At 37.1% G+C, this 13353-nt stretch overlaps 2 protein-coding genes across 3 annotated transcripts; one reads left to right on the top strand and one right to left on the bottom strand.

The window, feature by feature from the left end:
- Positions 1-372: 372 nt before the first annotated feature.
- LOC147289955 (S-adenosyl-L-methionine-dependent methyltransferases superfamily protein) lies at positions 373-5702 on the bottom strand. The gene is made up of 9 exons (XM_086234844.1): positions 4852-5702; positions 4374-4523; positions 3998-4268; positions 3318-3428; positions 2610-2769; positions 2160-2417; positions 1945-2067; positions 1326-1403; positions 373-1012 (listed from the first exon to the last, which is right to left on the bottom strand). The coding sequence occupies exons 1-9, from the start codon at positions 5518-5520 to the stop codon at positions 805-807; spliced, it is 2028 nt and encodes a 675-aa protein (XP_086090970.1). The 5' UTR covers positions 5521-5702; the 3' UTR covers positions 373-804.
- Positions 5703-8254: 2552 nt separating this feature from the next.
- On the top strand, positions 8255-13353 carry BPM3 (BTB/POZ/MATH-domains containing protein). Of its 2 annotated transcripts, none has more exons than XM_086234846.1 (4): positions 8255-8972; positions 10818-11166; positions 11676-11988; positions 12729-12870. In XM_086234846.1, exons 1-3 carry the CDS (start codon positions 8545-8547, stop codon positions 11967-11969), a joined length of 1071 nt encoding a protein of 356 aa, XP_086090972.1. In that variant the 5' UTR covers positions 8255-8544; the 3' UTR covers positions 11970-11988; positions 12729-12870. The 2 variants fall into 2 exon arrangements, with proteins under 2 accessions (XP_086090972.1, XP_086090971.1); XM_086234845.1 differs by having other exon boundaries at positions 8258-8972; positions 11676-11952; positions 12729-13353.

Raw genomic sequence — 13353 nt, 5'->3', positions numbered from 1 at the left:
ATGAAAAAAATTTTCATGTAACAATGCCACTGAGGTGGCATCCCAGTGTAGAAAGAAGGGTGGGCATCAATGGGACTCACCTTTTGCCTAACCTTCTCTCTGCATGCACCGTGGCACCGGTGCAGATAAGTTTCTCTCCTTTTATATAACAAGTTTGATCTCAGTGTGAATGGGTTTCGTTGTCTCTCTCTCCCCCTCTCTCTAAATATATCATTTAGAATTTAGAAATGACTTACAATTTTTGAGATTTGACATTAATAATAAAATAAAATACTCATGAACAATTGAACTTACTTGTTAATAAAATGTTGATTTTTTTTTTTTTTATGTAGTATATATTCAAGAAGAAATTAAGACTGGAGGCAAAGAACATGGCATCAAAATTCATAGAACCACGTAAATATTAAATAAAAAATAAGAGAAATCAGAATTGATATTTGATGTGCCCACTATGTACATCATACATAAAGAACTTGGAACTCTGGTGTAAATCTAAACACTGGTCTACAAAATCAAGCGTACTATACCATGTCTGGTTTAAAAAATCAAGCGTACTATGTCTGGTTTTAAACACTGGGTAGTGTTGACTACCAACTCGAATCCTCATCATCCAGACCGGAACTCATTTAGAGGGTAACCTACCCTATGTCTGCTACTCAGTCCCACTACACCAATCAAAACAATTCTCTCTCTGTCTCTCCCACTACACTTCCACCGAGTATTTCTCCCATTAGGGCATCTTTTGCTCATTTTTCTTACAGTGATGAGTGGTAAAATACAATCCGGCCTTTAATTCGTAAGGCTTCAACTATGCAAGAGGCGTTTCTCAGCAATAAAGAGTCTATAACTTGCATGAGGACCCTCTGATGTGTCTCGCAAATTGAAGCGCCAGCCCATGGCATTTGCAATCTCTTGAAGTTCATCCATGACAGAAAGAGAGTCACGGATATATACACGTCCACCAGGTCTTAGAATACGGTCCATCTCAAGCATGATTGTAGATATATTGCATCTGTTATGATGATAAATATCATATCAGGCTTTAAAAAAAGAGGAGAGAAAAAAAATAATAACATAAAGCCATCCCACACTATGACCAAAGTCTTGATTACACCCAAACATCAAATCATGGTGTGAAAACCTCACCCCCAGACAATAGAACAACAAGAGAGAAGGTATGCAGTATTGATCCCAAGAAAACAAATATAATTCTACATCCCATTTTAATCCAAGACCTCCTACTTAATAGAGAGAAATGTATCACCATTGCAGCAACTATGCGATTTAAATTTTCTACTTAGAGAGCTAGAGAGAGAGAGGTATACCTTTTTTTCTCAACAGAGAAGAGGCCAGCTGCATGCAAAAAGTCGTAGGTTCTTGGGTATGTATCAAATGGCTCGCACCTGATACATTTAATGTGAATTAGTTACTTTCAAATCAATGGAACTTGTTACAAGAACCAGTCAAAACAGATTGAACAGCAGGAGATTAAAGGAACTTGACATTATGTGCCGAATGAATAGCTCTTAGCAAGGTCAAGTGCTGGGGAAATTATGCATACCATGCCATGCAACATGATTCCCCCCACCCCCAACAACCAACAAAAAAAAGAATGGATTGGGAATAGATATGGTTCAGCAAGGATTTAAGAATTGCTTTTTTTTTTTTGGAGGGAGTGGTAAGATCAGTCTTAATACCAGAAAAAAAAAAAAAGAAGAAGTTATGTATCGTATGCATATATATGTACATAACACACATATATGACTGAACCTAACAAGTATCAGATACAGTTTAAAGTACCACAACTTCAGAATAAAAGAAATTGGCATATAAGGCATATATGAGTAATGCAAAACTTTAATGATAAGAACCATCAATCTTAGTGTCCAAGCAAGAATCCACATAATGATACAGCTATACAAAGAAAAACAGTTCGTACTGTACCAGTCATGCATAACTCCAATAAGTCCACGGTCATATATAACAGGTAAGGTGTTGGGGCCACTAACAGGAACCACATTCATAACCCACGAATTCAAATTAAGTTCAATTAGTGCCGCTGCAAATCTGCCAACCAATTGATAGACCATAAGCAATGAGAAAATTTATGCAAAAACGTAGAAAAGGCAGCTCAGTAGAACATGAGATAAATATAATACCCTCCAAAGCCAGCTCTCATGTCCATTGTATTTCTTAATCTAATCTTCTTCCAATGTAAAGCACGAACATAGCCTTCAATTATTTCACGCCAATATTTAGATTCTGCCTTGAAAAGCTCCTTTCTGGAAATATAGGCATCAAATTGTATGCTCTGAAGCCTATCAGGAGGAGTTTGCAAACGGTCTGGCCATTTTGTTACATTTGCTCCATAACCATGTTCAGGGAGTCTTGTGATGCATGCCTTCAGATCAACATACCTGAATCATCATACAAAGAATACCAATAACTGAAACCCTCACAACAGCAAGAAGAAAGTCAACCACATATACAGACTTTGATAATAAGTTAACAACCTATCTTTAATGAAATTATCAAATCATTAGTAAAAGGAGGTGTGTGTGTGTGTGTGTGTGTGAGAGAGAGAGAGAGAGAGAGAGAGAGAGAGATACCAAACTTTGTCCGGGTCATCACTTGGATCACACAATGGAGGTTTGGTTCCTGCATCCCGATTTAGATAGCAGCTGTTGTTAAAGGGTTTCTGCCATATTGCAATATAGCCATCCTTTTTCACAAACTCCCAGCAGAGACGCATGGTGAGGTTAAGCATCTCTGGAAAAGAAAAAAATAATAATAATAATAAAACAGATGATTACTAACCCAACATTATATGTTCTTGTCAATCCACTGTTCATGGACAGACAGCAGGTGGCCTGCATTAAACTACTAATGTCAGTGAATAAAAAGTTGGTATACAACTCCATAACGCCCTTGCTCACACTTCTCTTCAGTCATACATGATACCTAAAGGAAAGCTAGATAAGAAAATCTCATGTGTACCTAAAACAAGGTTGTTTTGGTGGTTTGTCGGTGAATGTAGTCTTCAAGGAAGAATTAAAGCTAAATAGTTAGGATTCACAGTAAAAGATAAATTATAGGTTATAATTTGGTGGACAGAGAATTGATTTAGAGTTGAAGAGACAAAAGTTATTTTGTTTTCAATTCACCTTAAGTCAGAAATACTAATACAACGACTGCACAACTTTCAAACACTAACTAGCAATATCAATATACAAAGAAACAATTTCACCAAAAGAAATAAGCAAAAAATAAAAAGTTTTTAACAAGTATAATTCAAATGGAAAATTTTTTAGTAATACCTTGCCACTGCTCCTCTAGGGCTTCTTCATGCTTGTAAACTGGCTGTGCTGCCCAAACAAAATATCCTCCTGCCCGGAGCATCCTATTAACCTCAAGCAGCAATATCCCATCTTCACCACAAAGAAGGGAAAGAGGGTAAAGAAAACCACAATCAGAAGATATCTCCCTAGTGAGCTAAATACAGAGAAATTGTGTAATTAGGACAGTAATTGGAAAATGAAATTTAATATAAGTTTTGCATGACCATGTAGCAAACTATACTCCGTAGATAGCCTAGGTCAATAATGCTTAGAAGCAAGATTCGACTATAAAAAAATTGACAAATATGAGACGCTGCTTCAAAAACTGAGATTTTGATAGTCAAAAAAGTCTTTAGCAAAACAAAAAAAGATAGTCAAAAGAGAGAGGATGAAAAATCTTAAGGTTACTACAAGTGAACTTCGCAAGAACCCAAGTTCAGGAATAAATTTTCCTTTTCCCTTTGGAATAACAATTTTTTTTTTTAAAAGGTGACAAAATTATGGAGGGATTGAGTAATTGCAATGCTATAACTAGTGTTTGCATAGACTCCAAAGTGTACTCTGATGCTTGTTACTTGATCAATTGTTATAAATTTCATAATTCTTTAGCTATGAAGAACAGTTAAAAAGAAAAACCATATGATACAAAAATGACATACCATCACGAGTCCAATTAATTCTACATCTTGAGCAATGTATCAAGTCAAATGCCTGACTTGGGTATAACAAACGGTGAGTTGCAAATGCTGCTACCATTGCAGGCACACCACGCTCAAGAGCAAACTGAATCTGGTTCTCATGGACATCTTTGGGTGCAATTGACATGGTAACCACATTTCGTGACAGCAGATAAGCACCAAAACTTGCAACACCACATCCAACATCCAAAACAACTCGGGTATGATGACCAAAGGTGATGTCAGAGACCACCTACATGATTAAAATTTGACCATCAGTGAAAAAAGATACAATAACCCAATGTTCAAATTATCCGCTCCCATTTCCCAATTACGTTTAATTTTACACAATTATAACCTTAGAAATATGATCCAAGTACTCATTTGCCCCATGTATAAACTGTGTACCACCTCCAGGAAACTTAAACTTATTCTTCTGTCGTGTAATCCAGTTTTGACCCCCTTTGTCTGCAACTAGACGAGGATGAGGTACATTGTTAAACCAAACCTGCAATGAAGTGCCAATTTCATTAGCAAAGTTCAAAAGATCAAATCTTAAATAATATAAATATAAACATACATTATTAATGACAAAAATGAAGAACCAGCCAGAGAGCTCTGAAATATTTGGCAGCAATTAGACCTTTCATTCTGAACTTTCCTTAATTTGCTTTATACCTTAAATGAAGCCGAATAAAGCTGCATTTGCATTTAAATTAAGCTGCATTTATAAAAGTCCCACAGTTCTAACTTCTTCACAATACAAATTTTCCTACCAATAAAACAAATCGAAAACTAGCATACACAGCTAATAACTTCAAAAACAAAGCAAATACCTCGTCGCGGCTTTTCGGCCACGGAATGGGGGTCTTGTAATTCTTGGGCGGCGGAACCAAGCAATTCAAACCCCGACCTTGCTGTGGGCAATGCCGCTCGAAGCGCTCGCCTTTCTCCGTGGATTTGAGCCTGTTAATGGCCTCCACATTATCCAAACACGGTATGTACTCGCTCATTCTCTTAGGGCAGAGCCCAAACCTCTTCACACTGACCCTCCTACCAGAGCCGCCACTCCCTCCGTCGCTCTCAGCCACAGTCTCGTTCCGACTGCCCCAATTCTCCACCACCTCGTTCGGATCGAACTCCCCGACCTCGAACTCGTCGGACATGGTGCCATTCTCGTCCACGATCCCGAACCGTTGGATCAAGTCGGAAGGCGGCGGCGGAGGTGGAAGAGGCGGAGGAGGAGGAGGAGAAGGCGGCAGTTGCGGTGGCGCTAGGGTTTGGTTTTGGGGAATTAGGGCGGAGAGGTTGACGGGCTTGTTGAGGTTGGGTGACGTGGCGACTGTGGAAGGGGTTTGGCGCGTGGTGGTGAAGAAGAGGAGCTGCGGGGACCCATCGGACCAGTGCTTGCCCAAGTAGAAGAATGTCACCGAGATCATAACAAACCCCCAAATTTTTATAATCAATGGGATTCTCAGCCAATCGCCATTGCTCAAGCCTGTCATGCTTTTTTGGAATAATTTTAATTTAAGTTATTTGAACCGGAAACTGAGAACGAAACGCTGCGTTTAATGGGTTGCGGAATTGGAATCGGAATGTGGTGTCTGAGAGTGAGACACTGAGAGAGGATCTGAGAATGAGTGTAGTCGGAGGACGGAGAGGTTAGAATTGTCGCGGGATGAGCAGCAGACAGAATTGGCAAATAGAGACCGTTGACTGCTTGTTAGTGTCACCCCTGGAGGTATAGAAATGTTTAGTGGAGTGAGTGTGACTTGGTTACACGTGGCACTTCCGAGGGATTGCGATTGCATGGGATGGGATGGATGACGTTCCACGTCTCGTTGTCCGTGGAGAGAAAACGATGTGAGTCACTGAAGTACGACATTAATTGTTTTTCTGGTTGTCCGATGAAAACCAAACACTAAAAAGTAAACACACTGATGAAATGAATTTTCTCTCATTCAATAATTAATCACATGTTTCCACCAATTTTATTTTTTTAATCTTTATTTCTTCAACCTTTGCAAATAAAAATACAAGACAAATATTCATTAAATGGATCATCATGTGTCCAACATGTGTGGGCATCACATGGCAATACCATAAAATTGCGACAAAAAGAGCATAACATGTGTAAGCAAAAGAAAGTGTGAATTGGATCGCAGTGCATGTACAATAATTGGACATTGGTCATAGACCACCAAGAACAATTAAGTTAAGTATGTCGGGACAACCTAGTAGACTATCCTAATAAAGTCAAGAGAAAGGTTGAAACATGGCCAAATCTCTCAGTAATATTTTGCTCGTATTTCAGTCTGAAATTCTGTTCAATGCAAAACTCTTAGATTAAGAACTTGATCCAGTTCTTCCTCAAGTTACTTGCCATGAAGAAGAAAAGTTTGTATGAAATTGTCATGTTAGGTGTAAGTTTTAAGTGGAAGAATAACTCAGTTAATAAAGTTTTATGTACGTTTTAACTGATAGAATAACTCATTTAATAAAATAATAGATGATATGTATGTGTTGAAATTTGATGATAGTTTTTTTATTTCTTGAATGTATGATATTTTTTAATTAAACTATTCGAACATTCAATTCTAACACGTAACAAAAACAGTTTTTGCACAAATATTTCTTCTCTTATAAATGGGTCCAATTCCATACAAATCATGGATATCCTAAAATTAAACCATTAGACATTTACTTAATCACTTCCCGTAATTAGCATATATTTATTTCAAAGAATTCATCTTCGAGAATGACTATTTTTCACTATATGTACATGCACACACAATTAAAATTATTCATGGTGCCTGCACATGAAGCTTTCATTAATTTGACTGTCGGAAGCTTATTGGAAAATATGTTCGATACCAAGTGGAGCACGCCTTTTATATCATTTCTCTTTTTGGCCTTATCATGTTATGCAATGTGAGGATTGTATATACATACGCCAAATTTGCTCTAATATACTGTTATCCCTATTTATACTATTAGAAGGTAACCTAGATTACTTTCCGTTGAGTGTTCAAATGGTATTTTTTGAGTTATTTGATATGAGAGTATGTTTAAGCATAATATAGGAAATTTATGAATTTAAATTTATAATTTTATGCGAGCGTATACATCAGATTATTTAAGCATTCAAAGATAGGATAACGTGTTTGAAAAATTAGACTCTTATCAATAAAAGCTCCTTATAATTTTCATCACATTGTAGATGCGATTTTGATTATTTGAGTGAATCAAACCATGAATTTATCATAATCGGATAAACCTAACTTATTATATCATCATTCCTCATCACTTGAGCTAATCTCACGACTTACATTGTAAATATTTTTAATATCATGATAAAAGACACTTGTTAAATGTAACTTCAAGTATTGGAGGAGTTGGTTCGGAGGTATAGCTGTAAACTCAAACATCCAAGTTCGAGTTTCCAAATTTGACCCTTGGAGCCAGGCATAAAGGAAGGTAAAATCTCTTATGCATCTCCTAGGTCCGATGTAGATTGTCTGCCTTTTATCGACCTAAAAAATTAGTCTGATGTGTGAAAGTTAGCCAAAGTTAGCCCAAGACACCTTCGATTACCAAAAAAAAAAAAAAGACACTTGTTAAATGTGAGTCACATTCACACCCATCACTTAGATTAGAACCATATCCACCATTGGTTTCATTGATTGAGTATAATTAAGATTATTATTGTCCTCCTTTTCATCATGTTATGTTTGGTAAGTAATAAAAACATAAGATTATTATTGTCCTCCTTCGATTACCAAAAAAAAAAAAAAGACACTTGTTAAATGTGAGTCACATTCACACCCATCACTTAGATTAGAACCATATCCACCATTGGTTTCATTGATTGAGTATAATTAAGATTATTATTGTCCTCCTTTTCATCATGTTATGTTTGGTAAGTAATAAAAACATGTTCCCATGTAGCATCAATATATGTGTCTATAATACATGTGAATGAAGACACTTGGGCCAAATTCGTGTATGGGTTTGTTTTGCCAGCAAATCAATAGTTCAATGTATTTCTCGTAGCATAGGATCTTTGATTAGCATGAATTTGAATTTTGAAAAACAATTCCTGGCCAAAAAAAAAAAAAAATTGAAAGACAAATAATTTGTTTTTTTTATTTTTATTCTGTTTCCTTTTTCGGACTGGCCACTTTCCCAGTCCGGAACACAGTTTCACACCAGCTCCAAACAGAACCCGAAACACACGTCACCCAAATCGAAAGCACTATAAAATTACGAGCCACCCCCTCACGACGTCCCAATTGGCCCGTCAAAAGCAAATTAGGACCCGCCCAACTCCTAAAGTCCTAATCCCAAAGCAAAAACCACAAACCCCTTCCTGCAATTTTCCCTCACCATTTTCTCCTTAATTAGGGTTTTAATTCGCCATTCAAATCCAAAATTAGGGTTTCAACTTTCAATCCGCACGAATTACATGCCATGCCACGGCCACTTCTTGGCCGGTTCGCTTGCTAGGGTTCCGCCGAGACTGTTCTCCGATGCCGATTCACAAATCTTCCAGCGGGGCTCAATTGGGTGGTGGTGACGCCATGGCGAATTCGAAGCCCGAGCAAGAGTCGTGTTCGAGGTCGATCAGCGAGACCGTGAACGGGTCGCACCGGTTCACGATAAAGGGGTATTCGTTGGCTAAAGGGATGGGTGCCGGAAAGTACATAATGAGCGACACGTTTACGGTGGGCGGTTACGATTGGGCGATTTACTTTTACCCCGACGGTAAAAACCCCGAGGATAGCTCCATGTACGTCTCGGTTTTCATTGCTCTGGTTAGTGAGGGCACGGACGTGAGGGCTCTGTTTGAGCTAACCTTGGTGGACCAGACCAGGAGTGGGAAGGACAAGGTGCATAGTCACTTTGATCGAGCGCTCGAGAGTGGGCCGTACACGTTGAAGTACAGAGGCAGCATGTGGTATGTGTTTTTTGGTTGATGGGTTGTTTGTTTCGGTTGATTGGTGTTGTAAATTTTTTATTTTGATGATCAAATTGAGTTCCCTTTTGGTGAATTGTGGCTAAGGGATGGGTTTTAATGTGGTTTAATGTGAAGGAATAGTGATTTAGCAGCTTGTTAAGTAATTGGGTAATTGGGGTATGAATGTGGTTGATATGGGTGTTGATTTGGAAATTGAAAATCAAAATTGTGGTTTTTAGTGTGTACAATTCTGTCTCATATGTTATCTTGGCTGATTGTTGATCATGCTTGACATGATGCAATTTGACCAAGTTGCTAATTGAGAGTCTGGTGGCAAGAGAACATTGTCCATACAGACGTGCACACAGAATGTATACTCTCTATACATCAATACGTGACTTGCAAGTGAATTTTAGAGTACTAATACTCAGTACATAAAAACATATTGTGGGGGTTTATAGTTTTACTGGTAAATCAGTTATTGCACATGTGAGAGTTTGAATGAAAAAGGGGAAAAAAAATTACAGTGTGCATAAAAGTAAGTGAAAAAGCATCAAATTGATGTCAATGCTAATATTTAGACTGATTTACCAATGTGAATTTTCATACAAATCTTGAGATGAATCATTCTATTTCAATGTTGTTTTCACAATCGTTATTGTAAAAGTTGAAGTAAGTGATACATTAATTTAGTAAATCACTTAGGAAATCAACTAAGCAAAAGAAGAAAAACTGATTAAATTGGGTTAGGGAAAGTAAAAGAAAGAAATGCAGGTGTCCTTTTACAACTAGACCTAGGGCTATTAATTATAAAGAGAAAAGGTCCGAATGAATTATTTATATTCAAGACTCATAAATAAAAGATGTTTTAATTTGAGATATTTAAATGCATACTTGAAACCCATTGTGTTGAAATACAAATACTTTAGTAATTTTATGAACATTATTTTGTATAGTGAATATATTACTATATAAAAGATTATAATTTAGAAAAAGACAACAGTTTATTATGTATGTTTACTAATATTAGCAAAATGCAAATAGAGACGTGCTTGGCTGTGAAACATATAACAATATTTTTGGGTAACGAATATAGAAATTGAAAAAAATAAAAATAATTTTGAAGAAATAACTGAAAAATCTATATGTTAATATACAAATGTTGAAGACGTCTCTACCCTCTTCCTCTATTGTTGCTGGCCTGTGGTAAGTCAGGTGCGCGCAGTATTAGTAACAATAACAATCATCTTTTGTTAGGGAAAATTATGAAATATTTAATTATCTAGATCAAGAATAATATGAGGATTGATAATAATATAAGAGAGATGGTGACATTTATTTTATTAATAGAAGAGTGAATGAGGATGGCTAGAGTATTGACACTTTTTTTTTTTCAAAAGAAAAAGAAAATTATTCCTACCTATTCACACATTTATATTTAGTTTAGATATAGAACTTTTAAATAACTTACCCTGACATTGTGTTTGCACATACGTGCTTTTTTGGTGCTTTATATTAAGAATTGAGGTCTTGCCATGATGAACGTCTTTAATGTGAAGAATTATGATTCGGTGGCTTTTTTACATGTATGTATATGGTAGCATTGGCAAAAGATTTTAGTATTTGGTTGATATTACAATGGAACGCTTAGGTTTACATGTCCTGTTGCATTTAATATGTTTATCATTTATCGTTTTTCAGATTTGTTTATGAATTAGTTGCAGTTTCCGTAACCAATTTACCAAGTTTTGGATACGCTTATTGATACGAATGTATTGGGGATTATTAAGTTGGAAGTTTCTGCATGTTTCCATCATCAGATTTACTTCTCTGGCTACATTTCAGGGGTTACAAGCGATTTTTCAGAAGAGCAGCCTTAGAAACTTCTGAATTTCTAAAGGATGATTGCCTTGTATTGAACTGCACTGTTGGAGTTGTCAGAACTCGCCTTGAGCGACCAAAACAATTTACAATTACTGTACCACCATCAGACATGGGTCGAGATCTTAAGGACTTTCTAGATTCTGAAGCTGGTTGTGACATAGCTTTTCAGGTTGGCGATGAACAATTTAAAGCTCACAAGTTGATACTTGCTGCTCGTTCTCCAGTATTTAGAGCTCAGTTTTTTGGACTCGTAGGGGATTGTAGCATAGATAAAGTAGTTGTGGAGGATGTTGAGCCCTTTATCTTCAAGGTAATGCTTCTTGATCTTCTTGCTCCCACTTATCACCATCTAAAGTAATATAAAGATTGTAGCACATGCACATGCACATGCACTAAGAATGGGGTACTTGTTTTTCCTCCATGATATAATTGAGATTCACTCTTTATGCTTGTATTAGGAATCAAACAAACCTTAAAAGGTTATTTTTATGAATTCAGTTATAAAATGAACAAATCAGAAATGTTGGGAAGTTGAAATTGCCTTGCAGATACTAATTTTATCTGGTTAGCATTGGGGGATTCAAAGTATCATATAATGTAGATTTTGTGCCCAAAACATATAATAGGGAAGGGAAAAATAAACACTTCTAGTTGTGTTTCCTGTGACTAATATTCAGTGTTGAATGAGCTTTCCTGAAAATATCAATCCATTTGTTATTATTGCTTTTCAGAATAATCCATTTGTTAGTCTTGTATGCACTCCTATTTTGAGCAGATTTATTAATGACTTAATGGAGATTTTATCTGTTTTTTCCCCAGGCAATGCTTCTGTTTATTTACACAGACAAACTTCCTGATGTTCACGAAGTTATGGGCTCATCACCTTTGTGCACATTCACTGTCATGGTGCAGCATCTGTTGGCTGCTGCAGACCTCTATAATTTGGATCGACTGAAAATAGTGTGTGAATCAAAGTTGTGTGAAGAAATCACTACTGAAACAGCGGCGACCACACTTGCCCTTGCTGAGCAACACCACTGTCCACAGCTCAAGGCCGTGTGTCTAAAATTTGCAGCAAATTCGGCAAACTTGGGAGGTGGGTGTTGCCCGTAGATTCTGTCATTCTGATCGTGTAAGGTTTCAGGTTATGTCAATTTTGGTTTTTTATTTTTCTCGGTAGCCTCAAGTATTCTTGATGCTTTCTCATGCGTGCCTGGCTCATAAAAAATGTTACAAGGACCCTTATCATTTTCTGTGGTTTCAGGAAGTCAATAAGGGTGTTCCATTAAAATTTATGATATTCCGTCTGGGTCCTCTGGTCAGCCTTTGGTGACACCATGATATCTGGCTGATTGAGGGACAGCATTTTGAGAATGGTATAGTAGGATTCTTGATTTGGAATGGGTCTAATTGTATATAGGGGTCTCCTCCAATACATTTGTTTGTTTTTAGGTAAAGAAAAGGGAAGAAAAAAAGGAAGATCTCTCTTTTTCTGCTAAATAAAAAGTAAATGTAACAAATTGGTGAAGGAGTGAAACACAGTTGGACCCTGCATGAGATTGACACAACCCAGAGATGCTGTTAATTGGTCTATCCAAGAGACCGATTGCCCTCTATTCTTTTCTAAGCTGCATTTGATATGAATTTGGACTTTTTTTCATGTGAGTGCAGAAGAGCGTTTCGTACGGCAACATGAATTGTTGTTATGAGCTCCTAACATATCTTTATTTTCATGTATTCTTTATCAAAACTTGTATTTTCTTACACATGTCATACTTCCTTTTATAAATGGATTCTCCTCATTTCCTTTTGCAACTGTTTTATGGTGTACAATTGAATACTTGAACTAATGAATCCTCATGTGCTTTGCAGCTGTAATGCGATCAGATGGGTACAAGCATTTGGAAGAGAGCTGCCCCTCAATGTTGCTAGAGCTGCTGGAGACAGTTGCATCAGTGGATGAGAATTCGAGTCTCCTGTCAAGTAGGAAGAGGAGTGGCAGCAGTATATATGGGCTAGATTTGCCAGCAGATGGGGGCGGTGCTGTAGCAGAATCAGCAAATCCCAATGGCAGGCGTGTGCGGCGGCGATTTTAGTCTATGTAGTTACCTTTAGGTGCCACAAAGCTGAAAGGAGTGGTTGGTCTTATGATCAACACTGTAGTTACCTTTAGGTGCCACAAAGCTGAAAGGAGTGGTCTTATGAACAAAACTGTAGTTATGGATGGCAGGTGAATATTGGTCATTCATCATTTTCCATTTGTTAGTCACTCCTTGTATAAAGTTTCAATGTCATCTTGAAGGGTGAAGTATAAAGTCTTTGCCTTTGTTATTAGGTTTGCTAGGGGCACTGGTGGACGTAAACTGAAATTTGAATGGTTACATTGTGTTTTGATGTAGGATTTGTAGGTAGACTCTGAATCCTAATGGAATGATATTACAGAAAAGTCTAAATCTCTGAACTATATGTCATCTGCCAAGCCAGCAATTCCTCGTTC

The sequence above is a fragment of the Dryas octopetala genome, chromosome 3, assembly GCF_963921425.1.
Source record: "Dryas octopetala chromosome 3, drDryOcto1.1, whole genome shotgun sequence".
Taxonomy (NCBI): Eukaryota; Viridiplantae; Streptophyta; class Magnoliopsida; order Rosales; family Rosaceae; genus Dryas; species Dryas octopetala.
The sequence above is the reverse complement of the archived record's forward strand: the minus strand, read 5'-3'. Positions and strand labels throughout refer to the sequence as shown.